The sequence below is a fragment of the Lytechinus pictus genome, chromosome 12 (assembly GCF_037042905.1).
Source record: "Lytechinus pictus isolate F3 Inbred chromosome 12, Lp3.0, whole genome shotgun sequence".
Lineage (NCBI taxonomy): Eukaryota > Metazoa > Echinodermata > Echinoidea > Temnopleuroida > Toxopneustidae > Lytechinus > Lytechinus pictus.
Window position 1 is genome coordinate 14,141,499 of NC_087256.1, and position 17,675 is coordinate 14,159,173.

A 17,675-nucleotide genomic window follows, 5' to 3' on the forward strand; every position below is an offset into this window, starting at 1 on the left:
TGTGTTATTTGAACCCATTTTACAGTTTTATTTTCATTTTTTTTTGTATTCATGTACATCAAGGGAAATAAGAGAAGTGAACATTTTGTGCAAGGCTAGGATTGAGTGAACAAAGTTTCTGAGAATTTTTTTTTATAATTCAGTTTTCATTGATAAAATAATTATACAACAACAATCAAGAAAACAATTACATGGAATATTGTTTCTGAGAAAATTTGAGATTATATGCCTAAAGTTCAACAATTGTCTTAACGTGTACAATTGTGCTCAAAAGTTAGTAAACCCTACCACAAAATGCACTCCTTCATTCTGAATATTGCTTGTAGACAGCAACACTACAATGTTCGCAGAGCCCAGAAAAACATACATCATGGAATGTAATATTTTATCACATGACTTCATAGTTAAACATCTATGACATAGCAGAACTTGGAACTTTGAATATGCTCATTTTCTGGTGGGGTTCTCTAACTTTGGGGCACCACTGTATATGAGGATGCATAACTTTCTGTTTTTCTTTGATTACAGGTGGAAGTTAAGAATAAGCATGAAGCATTGAAGAATATGATCACCCCTGATGAACAAAGAAGAATAGATCAAACCAAGTAAGTGCTTCTTCTCTCCCTCATTTGAATCAAATGGGTACATGAGATGATTCAATATATCATTAAAAAAAATTTTTCATAAATGTTGTTACAGTCAAACTGAGAATCCTAGCCTTGATAATTTATGTTCCTTTCAGGCGATATAAATGAACAGAATAGAAGTAATTCTCTGTGATTTTGACCAGTTTCCCCCTATAATTCCCTTCTAACTTCTGTCTTTGTAGTTTCATTTAATTTTTTTTTTCAATTCAAATCACTTGAGGCATTATGGGTTATACAGTTACTTGACCATACAGTTTAACGTTTGGGAGCTTAGGTCCTATGTTGTGACTGGGACTAAGAATAGGTTTTAGTAGATTTGAATTCAGCAGTGAGTTTCCTGATGATAATACATGTAAGATATAGCCCACCTGTCATCCCTGAAATACAAGAAAGTGGGGGGAAATTGGGAGACAGTGGCTAAAATAGGGACATTAGACAAAATTTTGTCTTGCCTGAAAATTGAAATCTTAATCGAGATTTCAATGTTGACGATGCCGCTGCTGCCACTGTTGGAAATGCGGTGCCTATGACTCGCTTCTGTTATGCAGGGGAGGTGAAAATTCCACATTACATGTATGTTGATCTGTATATGTTGAAAGATTCTGTTAAGGTTCTACCTTGATATTTTTCAAGACAACTTCCAAGTTTATGGAAATAATCCTTTAGTCGTAAATAAACTTGTGATAGTTATTCATGCAGTTTTCTGTAAAAGCAGTAATAGACAGATGTACACATGATACATACAAATTCACATAATTGTTATAAAAATATGAGCAGAAACTAGATGTTTGTAATGCATGTGCATGCAAAGGCTTTGTTTCAGCTTGCTTGCAAAATGGCCATACACCACAATGCAAAATTTGATTTTGTTTTTTTTCTTTAAAGGATGGAACGGGATAGGCAGCTGATTAATAAGATTAAAGAACACACTCAGAGAGTACAAGAAAGAAAATCAAGACCTCGAGGAAACCCAACAATGGAGAGAGAAGCAGCGCAGAAAGATTTAGCAGAGGTAAGATGTGCTAGGTAATCAGTATAAGGATTGGGGTAATGATTAGTATCAATATAGATAATTCAAACATATGACTTCTCTCAGGTAGCAATGGGAGCATGTGACACCGATCATGTGTACGATGTGAACATGTGACTCCGATCCTACATAGTCTTTTTAGCTGCCAATAAATGCTCTCATTTTGTTCAAAATCCTTTAATACTCTTGTTTGTGAGTGCATTCATGGGATTAGCTGGGTTGAAATCTTGGTTCACCATCAGAGGATGTTCTCCTCGACACACATGCATGTGTAAAATCCAAGATATTTACTGAAATGAAAGAGATGCTGAAGGAGGAACTTTCTCCTAGATAGCATTTAGCAGATCAACGGCAGATATTGATCTATTCAAACATGGATCCAATTCTCTGTTAAAGACCTACTACTTAAAGATGTATTATCTACTTAGGCTTAGAATGAGATATTTTAAATTAATCAGTGACATTGTGAAGGTGACTGACCTAGGAAAATACCAGATAGTATCCTTGGCACAAGATACTATCTGGTTATTTTGATTTGGATGATAATAACGATGACAGTGAAGATGATGAAAATGATTGTGGTGGTGGGGGTGATGGTAGTAGTAGGGACAATGATGATAGTGGTGGTGATGGTTATGATGAGGAGGAGGGGGGAGAATGATGGTGGTGGTTGATTATGATGATGATGATGGAGAGGGTGATGATGATGATTGCGATGATGATGATGGTGGTAGTGGTGATGTTGATGATGATGGTGGTGGTGATGACGATGATGATGTTTGCAATTATGATGATGATGATGACACTGGTGTTGGAGAAGATTGTGATTTTGATCTGTGCTATTAACAAATTCTATATTTCACATACCTCACCAGTTAAGAGCATTGGCAAAGCTCACTATTACCCAGCTAAAACCCTTGTGATATGGTAAACCAAATTTTTAAACCTTTTTTGCTTGCCTGTCAAGATCCGTTGCTTTGTGAACTCTATCCCTTATGCTCTACTCTACCTTCTATCACTTTGCACAAAACTCTTGAGGATAATATTGAATAGAGGCATACTGCAGTGTTTTATCTTGGGATTTTTTCAACCTTAAGAACCTCCTGAAATGCTTCTTTACACTATCATGAACCAGGTTAAGAAGCAAATTAATTGAAAAGACCGCAATGCAGTATTTTAGAGGACCACTTCCTGTATCTCTTTGTTTCTTTACTATTCTGCTTGATTGGTCTAGGAAAGTAAATATGAATAAGGTCTTAAACCATACAATTTGCTCCTGTAGTTTATAGTTTGATTTTGTCTTTGTGTTTCATGCAGTATACTCTAGTTAGTTCGAGACATAACTATTTTATGCCTCTCTATTCAACATAAGCTACTTTTTTATTATTTAGGCTATCTTGATTTCTGGTAGTATTAGCTTTATTTTTTGTACAGTATGTTGATGGAAGACCTTTTAATAAGAACTAACATGTATGTCTCATATGTTTTAATGTAAATGGATTACATCGAATAGGCTTTTAATTCTCTTTGTGATGGAAATTGATAAGGAGTATTAAACTTTTATGCAATTATTTGCCCTTCCATCTTTTCTTGTGATATTTTTTCAGGATGCACTTTGGTGGGTCACTTTTTATACTGATTCGTATTCGTACTGTCTCTTAATGCCATATTTTCTCACAGGGAAACTTTTTTTTCTTCAATTTAATGGCAGGATTTTAAAACCGTCTCTATGTCAAGTTCTGTCAAACGTACCTGTATTTGAAGTGGTTTATCTGTGCTTTTCTTATTTTCATTACAATATAAAAACCATGTGCAGAAGATTTAATTTAATTGGATATGTATACAAGAATAACAAAGGTAATTCGAAATCAGCTGTTATGAAATCAACATTTAAATGATATCCAGAGTTCAGGCACTACTTGGGAATTGAAATTCAGTTGAAAATTATCAAATTCCACCCCATCAACAAATTTATTTGAAAGAATAGAGAAAAAACAAAAAAGCATAATGCTGAAACGTCTTCAAAAATTGGATGTAAAATAGCAAATTTACATGTATGGTATTATAATTTTTGCTTTTTTTTCACAAGACAGTTAAATGTACCACAAATGAGGGAAACAATGACATTACACACTCACTATTCCTTTTTCCTTTTTTTTAATGTATGGGGTATCAAATTTTCCTTGTACTGTATCATAACTTGTAGAAAATGGTCTAATATGTATTTCTCCATAAATATGTAAAAGTGCAATTACCTATTGTAATTCAATCAAGAGATTCATTAAAGACAAAGCTACAAAAAAATGAAATGTTTTTCTCATGTATAACAGAAGACAAAAGAAATATTGCGTGGCATGCAAATGAGAGAGCCAATGATTCGTTGGTCATTGACTCTGTCTTTAGCATGTTATTATTGCTGTACATATAACTGTTATGTGAAAGCAAGTGAAATCCAAAAGAGCTTGCTTTGCATCCCATTTTGATGAAATTCTTAGTGTTATGCTTGGTTGATTTTTCTCTGTGTACATGTATATTAAAATCAACATTCTTGTTGGTATGGACTTGACCTTTAAATAAATGTTTAATATAAAGTTAATCTTTCATGTGGTTTAAGTTGATAATTTTTAATCTCTCTGAATTGATGTTTACATCCCTCCAGGCACAGAGGCTTCAGCAAGCTCTTCATCATCGCAAAGACAACATGGAGTATCGCTTCAAGGCTTTCACTGGAGATGATGTCCCATCGATGTCAGTGACAAACACATCAGGGTACAGGCCCCAACAAAAGTGAAGGATATGAACCATGTCACTGATGAAAATAAGACTGTGATAAATTGACTGCTTGAACCTTGAACCTTGCATTTTCAACAGCCCACCTTCCTTTTATCTGATTATATGTACTTCAGGATTAAAGAGATATTTGAATAAGAGAGTTATAGTTGCTTACAAGTAATATGGGCATCAGCTTTCTTGCGGGAAATGGATAATTATTTGCTGATCCCAGACTTTGTGAAAAAACATTGGAAATACCTGTAATAGAGACATCTTTGGGGGAAAGCAAACTTGGTGTACCAGCAAGAGATGTTCGGTCGTCCCTGCTTAGCCTCTGACAACCATCAGGCCAGGAATAGTGAGATAATGACTTTATACCATGAGGCAACTTCCAGGAGCATTATATAATGTCTGCTGGTGATAAATATTGTTCTATTCTGGATGATTGATATCCAAATGGTGTGTGCCTTTCATCTTTTTGTATAAGAACATCCTTGCTTTCTTTGAAAAAAAGAGCAGTGGTACAACAAAGCAAAAGAAAACCTATATCTTTTGATCAGCAAAATAAAAGGAATAAAATATAAAAAAAAACAGCTGTGAAACATTTATTTTTAGCCCCTACATAAAAAATTTAAAATATTTATTTACAGTCCATGTATATGATATACAACTTATGACCTGTCACTCATCCTGCACCTGGAGCATACGGCATTGACAATGTCTCCGGTCATTGACTGCCCCTTCACTGCAGTCTGTCATATATTAGTAATATACATTTTTCTCCCTCCCATAACAAAAAAAAAGATTTTTTGGTGCTTTTCTTTCATTGCTCATGTTGACTGGATGTGACTCTCTAATTGAAAACAAAAGTCATTACAAAAGTTATTAAATTTGATAGAAGAATGCTTAAGTAGTTCATTTGTGTAAAGCTATAATTCGTAGCTTTTATTCTTTATCTTGCCCAAGACTTATGCTGGTCATTTGGTCAGTGGTATTTCTAGTCACATTTTGTTATAATTCAATGTTAAAACACTTTGGTCTCACATTTAGGTATTTCATATTCCAATCTTTTTTACATTGGTGCCAAACTTGTATTACACCCCGGGTATCGTCTCAAGTACATGTACTTAGCAATAAAACTCATGGTAATGGGTGTACATTCATTCTTTTCATATGATATGCTTTAAATCTCCAATCAATTTGTTAGCTATATACAACATTTAGATTGATTTCTTTTTTTGTTCTCTCTCTTTCAAGAATGAATAGCCTGTAATCAAAGAAAGTTTGATAGTGGAAAAAGCGTATTCAAATTGTGTGTGTGCTCAAAACCTTGAATATTGAATAGTATATTCCTTATTTATGAAATTTTTTATAGATAATTTGTGTGAATGAAGACAAAGGAATAAAGTTAATGTTTTGATTTTAAATATTTTTTCCTGTATCGACTTGAAATAGCCAAACATAGAAATGGTTTGCAATCATACAGATGTATGTTTTATAAACCAACAAACTGCAGTTTGATATTTTGACATTGTTGGGAGTATTCTTGACATATCAAGAATATTTCACAAATGATGAAATCCGTCCATTCAAAATTACATTCATGTAGATCAAACTTATCTTCTTGGAGAAAGCATTAACGCTTGTATCAAGTTTGGGTGAATTTAAAGACTATTCATTTTCAAAATGTGAATTCATCAGCAGATATACAAATGAAAGAGTATACCATTAAACATGTAATGTGTGAAGGATTTAAGAAAAAAAATCGTATTACGGTGACTATACTTTTGTAATATTGGATTGTTAAAATGATGGTCCAATATGAATCTTAAGCTTTACACAGGCTTTTGAATGTGATGTCATTAATACATTCCAACTAGTAAATGTACAAAGCATAGTGTGGTCTTGTTTTCTTCAGTTTTTTTTTGGGGGGGAGGGGGCAGTTGCACTGTTCAGAAAGAAAGTTCATCTTGTAAAGCTAACAGGGTATTTGTTAGATATATATTAATGTAATGTGCCATTAGTGCACCAGCTCATGAAAGTTGTCAGCTCCAGCTTCATTATCTGGGGCCCCGTGTCATAAAGGACTTACGACTGTTGTATCTTTGCCATTATGGCAAGTACCATGGCAACAGGGCTCAGCAGCCAATCAAAATTAAGGCTACCATGGAAGTTGCCATAATGGCAAAGTTATGACAGTTGTAACTCTTCATGAAACGGGCCCCAGCTGTGACAATGTCAATAAGGAAATCTTTTGTTTTCATTTGTCAAGAACTTTCTCTAACTGGTAACTATGTAATTCATTACTTTCTCCATTCCAATCTTAAAGCGCATTGAGACCTTTGTAAGGTGTAATGTGCTATACAAAAACTGTTCTATTATCATATTTTTTCTCCTACACATTTATTTACACAAAGGTTGGATTCATTGGAGACTGAGCTTGTATAATTGCTGGCTAAGGTCTATGGAAAATGTGTGTTATAGCTTTATCAGCCAGTCTCCAGCAAATTAAGCTTGATGTTCTTTCATTTTTCTGCTGCATTATATTTGTGGCATCAATTACCAGTCAATGCTTTCATGTATACATAAACATATATTTGTATAAAGTTGTAAATAAATTACAATGACCATGATGTTGTGTTAATACAGAGATTTTATTCTGTGTCAAGCAGATAATGAAATGTCTTGTAAAAAAAAATTAAAATATTCAAACTCACACAAGAAATTGTACATTTGCAGTTAACATTTGACAATAGTTTCAAAAAGAATATAATGTAGAGTATAGGGGTGGAAATTTTGTTTGGGGGTATGGCAAGTCCTTGATTTTAATACTTTTAATATGTTATTTTTGGGGGAGTGGGTAACAAATTCTAAGCACGGACTATCTTGAAAATATGGGATAAGTTTTGCTTTAAATAAATATGGCTCTTTGAAAAACTTACTCAAAATAGATTTTCAAAGGGAACTGGTTACAAGAGTGGCATTAATACTAAAGGAAAATAGTATGATGAACAGTTTCCCCGAGGTTGAATCTGTTGGGACCAAAGAAACCAGATTCCAAAGAGAAGTGGTTAATATCATGTCATCGGTGGGCTGTTCAAATCTCATCTCAAAATAAAAAGAAAGACGGCTCAGAAAAAAGTGTGATTTTAGAGCCATGACATAGGTGGTAACCTTCTCTTGCCTAAATAGAGATCTACATCTAAATTTTTACATAAAGGTTAAACGGCCAATCAAAGCATGATCTGATCTGAAAAACTGCCTCCACTTCGGCAATTATATTACTTGGAGAAGGTAGGCTTTAAATTCTATTAACTTTAATAATTCCATACTTGCCAATTACCTTGGCAAATATACGATTAGACACAGGTTGGAAAATGAATAGAGCAGGAGTATTTTAATACAGGAATATCTAAGACGACACATGCTTTGAGCATGATGCCACTAAGCACAAAAATGGCACAAGTACAAAAAATGGAAGTTTAATCAGATATAAGAGGCACCATTCAGCTGAATGTTTCATAATGCTGTTCATAAGTTATGAATGACTGGGTCTTGGGAATCACATCAACACCTATGAAAAAATGGTGTTATATCATTTACCAAAACAAAGGAGTCATTTGTAAAGTCAGCTATATATGAATCACCTGCCGGAGCTTTCTTTGGTGTCAAAGGTTAAAATAAGCAAGATATTGGATCTTGTCCTACTTGCTCTTCTCCTCAACACACCATTTAAATTTTTACTTATTGAAGTACTGCAGATTTATAACAAAGGTGTATGTGACACACTATTTAATCACATAAAAATACACTGATAAAAGTAGCAGTAAAACCTTTTCCAAGGATCGCACAATAGACCAGTTCGTAGTTACTCATGGACAATTTTCGGTCAAATGACCTTTCATTTCTTTCATTATGATCGGCAGATTTCAAAGCAAAATATTACGTAAGCTTGCCTTACATAGCAGGATGAAGAAATTTAATAGACCAGGTGACTAGAATAGCACACCAATGAACACTTTATGAAGGTATTTGTTGCATTGCTACTTTGAATGCATATCATAGCATGTTGCACAATGTACTTGGCAAACTGAAAACCAGTCGTTCGTGGACGCGTTGTTGTTTTTTGTGGATGTAAATGAAAACCACAATTCAAAAGAATATATGAATAATCAAGACATCAAAGTTGGTGCTTATCTCATTAGATTTTAAACCACCATGTCACTTTAGTACAAATGACCTTCCTCTGATCTTGCGTAGAATCTTTTGATCATGCGCAGAAAGGAACTACGAACTGGCTTATTACGCCAGACCCCAAACAATTGCACGTGTGAACAGAATCTACAATGCAGAAATAACTGCTGAAGTTTTAGTCTAGTGACTTTATACATGAACTAGCACAAGCATACATTCTTATTCCTATACAAATTTCATTTGTTACACAAATGATCTTGTTGGTATTTGACGTTATTACTGCATAGCCTGTGTAACTTGCAATACTTTCAAAAGCAATTTCCTGATGTATAACAGTTACATCCTACCCCTGTCCAATATATATACAATTTTGATTTAACATCATCTCAGTTCAGATGATTAGTAATCGAAGTTGATACACTATAAAAAGCGATAAAGAAATCCTCAAAATCATTAGAATCAATGAGACAGTAGTCTAGCAGAATGTCTGCTTCTTCGTGTCCAGCCCTTACACACACCAGTACACTTTGCTCCTTGTGAAATGCCCCAGCTTGTCAAGACATGCAGTAACAGCCATACACATAAGTGACAATTAGTACAATACTGGGTTTTCATAATTCAAGAAATGAAACAAAAGCAAAAATTTAGTTTATACATAGCTCAGATCATAATTTACCTCCCCCCCCCCCTAAAAGTGCATCACTGAAAAAGTAAGAAAAAAAAAGATTGCCGACTTGAAACAAACATATGAGCTGATGCCAAGATACCTGTAGCACTTGCCTGGTTGTTTTATGTCTTTGGAATTAAAATGCATTCCATCAAGTCTTGTCTGCCATTTTCACAATGACATGTTAATATACCTTATTGTACAGACTGTCCAAACTGTTTTATGGTATCAAGAACTGTGTTTTCTCAATTGTTTGTTAAAGTGTCTGTTAAACAACACGCTGCAAACGTGCAGTGCAATGCATCAAATATGAGTTTCTGGATTTAAATGACCTTGAGCATCAAACATATTCTATCACTGGGATTCTTCAGGCGTGATGGTCAGTTTCATGGTCTCTCTGCCCCTGACCGCAGTCACATTAAGACCTTCCTTGGCCTTGACCTTATCATAGAGTTCCTGAGAAGACTTGACTGGCTGGTTGTTGATGTGGGTGATGATGTCACCTGCTTTTAATCCAGCACTGTGTGATAGAATGTAAAAATAACAAAAGAAAATGATGCTTAGAAAATGGCCAATTATAAAAAATCAACCACAGTTTGTATGGAAAATTAAAAAGGAATATTTTGAAAGAGAAATATATGTTCCTGCATCATTTGGTGTCATATTTGTGCAGATAAGATGTATAAGTTCATGAAAACCATTTTTCAAGAATTTACAAAATCACTTTGCACTAATTGCAGCTCTGGTAAGTTTTGAGCATACATGTAAGCTTGCATGAATGGGAAAACTTTATTCAAAACCTGCACACTGCATTACACTTCAGTGCAGGGTTTGTCACACACTGTAAATGTCTAATGCTGACACAACTAATGTTTTCATTCCAGGTATTGAGGTATCCCAAGCAAATATCGTAAAAATGACAAAGGATGAACTGCCAGTTTGCAACCATTTACTTTTATTTCAATTCATAGTTCATTTCTTATGCTATTCTTTATTTTTCTAGTGTACACATTATTTTCACACATTAATATCGTATAGAAGTCATAAGGGCTAGTTCACCCCATTGAACGCAATTATATTTCAGTATAAAACACATTTTCCATAGACCCTAGTTCGATTACCTTTGGCATAAAACTCAATGGTCCTGATTCTGAAGTTTGGTTTAACTTAGGCCGTGGTCTAAAAATTATGGGAAGCTGAAATTATCAAAAATTTGCTTCCATCATCATCATGTTACGAGGTGAGGTTATCCTGTTGACCTCGATCTCTTTATCTGAATATATGGTCTTCATTCTCCATACGATGTGATAATATAAACAAAAGCTAAAAACTTTCACACGTGGAGGGTAGAGACAGATTTTGATCATTGAAGATTGAAACGCTCAGACCACAAAAACTTATTGGCCCGTATTCTGAAGTCGGGTTTAGCTTAAACTCGGGATTAAAGTTGTGGTTTAAGTATGGATAGCCAATTGTTACATAAATCACTAATGGTAGAGATATCATATTTCAGCTCATTTGGCTCTCAAATCATTCATAATTGTCTAGGAAGTATAAATAGATGATCGTGTTCACAATCGATGAATCAGGAAAGAGCACAGTAAACATAAGAAACATACAACTTAATACAAATTTTGACACTTTTGGCTTCCCATAATTTTAGCACAGAGTTGGACCATGGTCTAAGTTAAACCCGACTTCAGAATACTGGCCATCGAGTCTAAATTTGAATACATCAATGGATTGTATGGTACATTTCTAACATTGTAATTGTATATTTCTTATATTTGCTGTACTCTTTCATTATGCTTTAATGATGAAGACTGTTTTAGTTACTATTTCCAGAGACGAATTATTTGCTATCCAGTTAAATCGCAACTTTAGACCAGAGTTTATTTTAACTCGACTTCAGAATACTGGCCAATGGGTTAACTTACACTTGCGCTGGAGACCCCATGGTAATCATGTAGATAAGCACACCATGGCTGACATTGGGAAAGTCTGGCGCCCTCTGTCGGAGGTCAAAGATGAGGCTTGGGGTCAGGGAGAGCATTGTGATGCCAATGTACCCTTGCTTTCCTTTGGACGGTGTAGTCACCACAGGAGTTTGTGGCTTTGCTTTGCTGAACCAGCCACCGCCAGATGCTGTATTGGAGTAAAGATATAAAACATGAGTAAAATCGGTTTGAATTCATGGTGAATGTGTATGCAAATTCCAGCTGAGGTAACATTTAAAAATAAGGCACACAGAATCCAATAAAATGACCATCGTAGTGCAAGCTTGCATATAAAAATAAAATCATGCACCAAATTTTTCTGGTAAAGAATCATATATGATTACTAAAACAAGCATGGCTTTCTGTATGTACACAAAGCTATATCCAAGCAATAATAATAATGCACCTATTATGATAATGAATCCCCGAGAGGTGATTAAATCTGGCAGATGTTGACTTACTGGAGTTTAGGAAACTAGTAATTCTCAATAAAGAGACTTAGTCCCACCTTTTATCTGCTTCTGCACCTTGTCTACAAAGTCCCTGGCATGGTCTATTGGGATGGCAAAGGAAATTCCAGAAGTGACTTTCATGGTGTTGATACCAATGGCTTCACCATCGAGGTTCACCAGAGGTCCTCCAGAATTTCCAAACTAGGAGAGAAAGAACAAGATAGCATACCATGTTAAACAGCTTGTCTAGATTATATCATATTCAAACCTCTGTAGTACCACAATAACATGTCACATTCAAGTAGAATAATTGCCAATTTTATATCTTCATAAATTTAGTAATTTTGGGATTGCAAAATTTATCATTACCTGTTAATTTACTTTTCTTTCAATGAAATTATTCTTTATCATTTTGTGACATATTTATTTGAACGCTTGTTTTAATTCACAACAATGTGCAATTCATATTGAAGTGCATGGAAAATTATCTTATTATTCAGTTATTGCTATTCCTGCATAAAATCTTATATCCACTATTCAAAGCATATTCTCTAACCTTCATCCTCTGAGCGATTCCACACTAGAACTTCAAAAATATCATAAATTTCAACATGCTTTCAATAAGTCATAAGTAGCGTAATAATTTACTATGATACCTAATTTTTATGAAAATCATGAGTTTTGACCAAAAGTGAAGTCAGATATAGTTTTTTTGGGGGAAACAATAGAATTTTCAATTTTCAATAATTTTACTGATTAAATAGTCAAGTACAAACACTGCCTGAAACCATTATTGGCAAAGCACGAGAAGATTGAAAATATTGCAGGTCAATGGAATAATGTATTATTGATGGTTCCAAATAATATATACAACATTTTCATGATCCATAATAGGGGCAGCCCTGATTTTTCAGAACCTATTTTTGGCAATGTCCCGTACGACACATGAAAATGCAAAAGTTTTTCCTACAATTTTATTTTTGATGATGCAATCTCACAATATCAGTTTCTCTATCTTTGACCCATAAGTGATCGATATATCCTATAAGGATCTAATAACTGCCCCTCATTTTTCAATAATTGTCCCATCAAAAGTTGTTCCATACGGGACATGTCCCATACGACACACAATATATAGGCCTACTGCATTTCATATCTCCATAGAACATGAAATAGGTGATTCTAACCATTTTAATTGACTTCATGTAGGCGTATTCTTTTGTGAATCCCTTCAGCTAAAGTGGTGATTTTCACCGGTCAGAGCTGTTAATTTCTTTGTCATTGAGCATGTAAAGACAACCTTTATAATTGATTCACCCTAGCATGGAAGATCAATTCCTCTTGCATACTCTTGTGAAATTATTATAAGATGTAAAAAAAAATATATATTTATATATCAATCATCTATTTGGACCTCCCTTGATGATCACTATTTTTTTTTTATATACAGTATTGTTACTCCTTACTTTTCTCAAGTTGTAAAAAAAATTCTGGAAAATAAGACAAACCATATGATTTCATGAAATGCACAAAAAGTTTGAAAAAGTAGAATCGCATTTCTTTAGAAAAAAATATTTTGTGGAATTACAAGTGACAGTTGTGACATATATCATGTATATATACATTTTATATGAAAAATCATAACATTTTAGCCCCATAATTTACACAAACACAGTTTCATTCATTTATTATTTAAATAGTGTATTGGAAATCATCGCTTAATTCACTAAAATATAACTTCACACAAAACCTCAATTTTTTTTGCTCTTAAAAATGCTGTGATCAAACCATTGTACATTTCCTATCATGAAAAAAATGACATATTGCCCCATATGGTATATATAACGGATAGTATGATTTTACTTAATCATATTGTCCTGAATGACTACTTAACCTTTTCATTAAAAAGGAAGAATTTAGGGGCAATCCTCCCTTTCTGATTGATAAAAAGTTCATTGTTTTATACAGGCTGTCCAGTACAACACGCAAGTGCCTGTTCAACATACAAGTGTCCCGTACGACACACAAGTGTCCCGTACGACACAGTATTTTGTTTATGATATATTAACAGAAATATTCAGCCAATTGCTGTTTCTAACATAATGAATGTCTTTAGTTTGATAGGATTGTCATTATCAATTTATCATCAGCCAAATAAAGTGATTGAAGAAGTCAAAGAGACATAAAGTAAGAAAGTTTGGCTTCAATTTAGAGATGTCCCGTACGACACATTTTGAGTGTCCCGTACGCCACAATGTTCTCGAAAATTTTAATTTGCTTATTTATTCATGAATGTATATTTTTCTTTCTTTCATAGATGTGTTTGTTCTTGGGTAATTGAATATCAATTTGAGTTCAGTTTCTATGAAAATTATCTGTCCAACTCACAGACTTTAGAGCACAAACTTGAGGTTTCTAAAATAGCCACTTTTTCTGCGTCCCGTACGACACATTACTATTTTAAATCTGTATTATACAGGATGTGAATTCAAGTCATGTTAAGTATTGGTTTTCCTAACACTCTGGTAGTACTTGATGATCACCTTTATTTACTGGAATGTTTTTTGTTTTTGTCGAAAAACTGTCAAATGTTCTCTAAATGTCCCGTACGACACGTATGGAATCACCCCTCTATATTTTGAATCTGTCTCTTCTCTAAACTTTGGTGTGCACTTCCTAATATTACGCGTTATCCAACTGCAATCCATTAGAAAGTTTTGCTGTGTTTATACTTTTAATTTTATCTGTAAAAGATTTGTAGAATTCAAAACATTAGGCAATATTATCTTGAATTATTAAAACATGTTTAACTTACAGTTATGGCAGCATCAGTCTGGATGTAGTCAATGCCTTTGTTCAAACCTAGCTCCTTGCTTGTCCGGCTAACGGTACTGATGATACCAGCCGTTATCGTGTTGCTAAGTGACAGAGGACTCCCCATGGCGATGACCCAATCCCCTGGTCGAGCAGCGGATGAGTTTCCCATCCGCATCACCGGAAGCTGATCCTGCAACAACATGAAAAAATAGACTTATACTTTCATTTTCCTTGATAAATTGAAAATAAAAAATATAACAATAAACAATGCAATATTTATGCAAGTTTAGATCTCCTAAACATTATAACATGAAATAAGTTATTAAATGATTGAGATACATGGTTCTTTGTGATTATTAAGGGCTATATAAACAAATATTATAATAAGGTCATCATCTTGAAATTTAGTCTAAGTTACATGATGCGTGCAGAAAGAGAAATGCCAGGAATAAGCAATGAATAATTGAAATATGAAAGGGATTACCACACAAAAAGACATTGGGGTTTAAAACACTAACACATTAGGCCAACCTTATTTTATGATTAATTTCCTTAAAGACAAACCTTTGTATCTATTTTCAGCAGAGCAAGGTCAGACACAGGGTCAACAGCGATGACCTCGCCGTCTACTAGCCGACCATCATAGAGCTTGACCTTTACAGATTGCTTGCCTAGTCTCTTATTGGCTACCACATGGGCATTGGTCAAGATAAGACCATCGGGACTGACAATGAACCCCGATCCATTAGAGACTGGCCCAACTACACCTCGCTGGAATGGATGCCTGGAAAGATAATTTAAAATTAAAACGTCATGGTTTAATTAAAACATTCATGTCTTTCATTGTCACAGTTCTAATAATAATAATAGGCATTTACATAGCGCCATCTATCTAGAAATATTCTATTCCGAGGCGCGTTGTTATTATTATTATTACCCCGGCTTTAGCTTTAGCTGCCTTTCAGCGCTCATGCATTCAAGGAATTAATCCTGTCGGGTACCCATTCACCTCACCTGGGTTGAGTTGAGTGCAGCATAATGTGGATAAATTTCTTGCTGAAGGAAATTACGCCATGGCTGGGATTCGAACCAACGATCCTCTGTTTCAAAGTCAGAAGACTAATCCACTGGGCCACAAAGCTCCACTTCTAACTTTACATTCCGAGTAAAAATCTATAAACACTCTTTGAAAAAAAATTATGAAATCATTATGGGATTGATTTAAGTTGTATTTTTTTTTAAGTATCGCAGCTCCATGTCTGAAAAAAAAATTTGAATTTGATTTTTATCTGATAAAAAATATGATATAGTAAACACAAACTCAAAATATGCATTATAGAACAAAATAAAGCATAAAACATAATAGAGCATAACCAACATTTAAATACTTGATAACCAGTTAACATAAAAATTGTTGCAACCAGGTTTGAGGGTTCATAGCGTACCTACATAGGCTAGCCTACACTTATGTCCATTATAAATTTATTATGGTATATTGTCATTATTTGTAATTAGTAGGCTACTTTTGATATCATCTATCGATAATCATATAAATTGTGGATGTAGTAGTTATTATTTAGTAGTATTTTAGTATTAAATCATTATAATTTTTATCATAATTAGCATTATTATTATCAAATTATTATTAATATACACAAATAATATTATATTTATAAATCAAGATCTAGTTTATCATCATTTTTACTGTAGAGTGTAGGCCTTATATAATTATTTGCTCCTATTTTCATGCTTTGTTTGGGTTTTTTTTTTCTAACGAATCTGATCAAACTTCCATTCTCTAACATAACATTTCGTAAGATTTATACCTTCCGTGAATCTCAATAAATACAACTGATGGGGAAGCTTTAGCGACAGCGTCTGCGATGAAATTGAACTGTTGAGATCTTGGCTTTACATAACCTGTTCCAAAATCTGTCACGTCTGCCGCTTTGACAACAGGCAAAATTCCTCTTGACCGAGAGGGTGATTCTTGATATTCTAATGAAAGTTCTTCTGTAGATATATCCCGGTTTTTAAGTTCACGTTGTTCAGCTAGGTGACGTCTTTTCTTGTCCCGCCTTGATTCAAATTTTGCTCCTTTCAGTTGCCTTGCCCATGGTGAAATCATGTACAAAAACACACCCAATCCAACAAACTGTGCAATCCTTTTGAAGAAAATTTTCCGATTTTCAATCATTTGTTTTTCAGTTATAGTTCTTGATATCACCAGCTGAGTGTTCTGAGGTTTCAAGGTGGGAGAGTATCGCCATAAAAGGGGCGTATTGGAGCGAATTATCCGCGAGAGTTTGAGGCTCTGTCTAAACATGGAGGCAGCCATCTTGAAAAACGACCTCTCCTGTCTGATCTACAGTACAAATTCCCGGGCAAATTCCCGTAAAATCAAAATAAAAGTGAGACTTGCAGTCGAGTCTCGAGAGAAGCAAAGAATCAAAGGCCAAATACAGAATTTCAGAGAAATGTTGAAGGACATGAAGAACGCAAGTATAGGAAAATGTCTTTACAAACTAGCAGTACCGGTAACTAACAGGAAAAATACACGGCAATTCTGAATGATGACACCCGGTGATGACATAGCCACCGGCTGACCTATATTTAGAATGTGACTCACACAAGGGGATGCCCCCATAAAGACTGATGACGAGTTCGCGCGTTCTTGCGCTGTGGAGTCAGGCCACGCCCGCCACGCCCACCCCCATACTCCCAAAATGATATATACAAATGCCTTATTATCGATTTGTAACGTATCCATTATTTAATGACGAAAATAAAGAGTGAGAAATATGCCCCGCATGGTGCTTTGCCGCCGACGACAAGATATATTGCCCCATACCCTCCTAAAATTCACTACCAAACACAAAAACAGAAAGTGGGGCCAAAAAATTTATTGAATTTATTTTTTTATCTGCAGTAGTACTGGATTGAAGACCAAAGTGAAGTTAAACATGGTAATAAAGATGGGACAGGGGCCTTGGGAGACATGGACCCCCCAAAAAAAATCAGAAGAAAAACTAGAGAGCAATAAAGAGAAGAAAGGGATAAAATATGGTGCAATTTTCTGAATATTATCAAAATCTATCC

The 17,675-nt window shown here is 34.5% G+C and overlaps 2 protein-coding genes across 8 annotated transcripts in view; one reads left to right on the forward strand and one right to left on the reverse strand.

Moving 5' to 3' along the window:
- LOC129273578 (leucine-rich repeat-containing protein 27-like) overlaps window positions 1-7,082 on the forward strand; it is a 30,033-nt gene extending 22,951 nt beyond the window's left edge. For 5 of the 6 annotated variants that reach the window (XM_054910633.2, XM_064107641.1, XM_054910634.2 and 2 more), the window contains 3 exons: window positions 529-605; window positions 1,533-1,659; window positions 4,337-7,082. In XM_054910633.2, coding sequence (XP_054766608.2) covers window positions 529-605; window positions 1,533-1,659; window positions 4,337-4,468 — 336 coding nt within the window. In that variant the 3' untranslated portion in view covers window positions 4,469-7,082. Of the gene's footprint in view, window positions 1-528; window positions 606-1,532; window positions 1,660-2,552; window positions 2,605-4,336 lie in introns of all 6 variants that reach the window. The other variant, XM_064107642.1, reaches the window with a different exon arrangement.
- A 2-nt stretch (window positions 7,083-7,084) lies between these two features.
- LOC129273579 (serine protease HTRA2, mitochondrial-like) lies at window positions 7,085-17,230 on the reverse strand. 2 transcript variants are annotated; one of them, XR_010295295.1, is made up of 7 exons: window positions 16,403-17,230; window positions 15,141-15,360; window positions 14,575-14,766; window positions 11,816-11,960; window positions 11,248-11,455; window positions 7,650-9,830; window positions 7,085-7,579 (listed from the first exon to the last, which is right to left on the reverse strand). XR_010295295.1 is itself a non-coding variant. In XM_054910635.2 (6 exons), exons 1-6 carry the CDS (start codon window positions 16,912-16,914, stop codon window positions 9,665-9,667), a joined length of 1,443 nt encoding a protein of 480 aa, XP_054766610.2. In that variant the 5' UTR covers window positions 16,915-17,230; the 3' UTR covers window positions 7,085-9,664. The 2 variants fall into 2 exon arrangements, 1 of the variants encoding a protein (XP_054766610.2); XM_054910635.2 differs by having other exon boundaries at window positions 7,085-9,830.
- Between the last annotated feature and the right edge of the window lie 445 nt (window positions 17,231-17,675).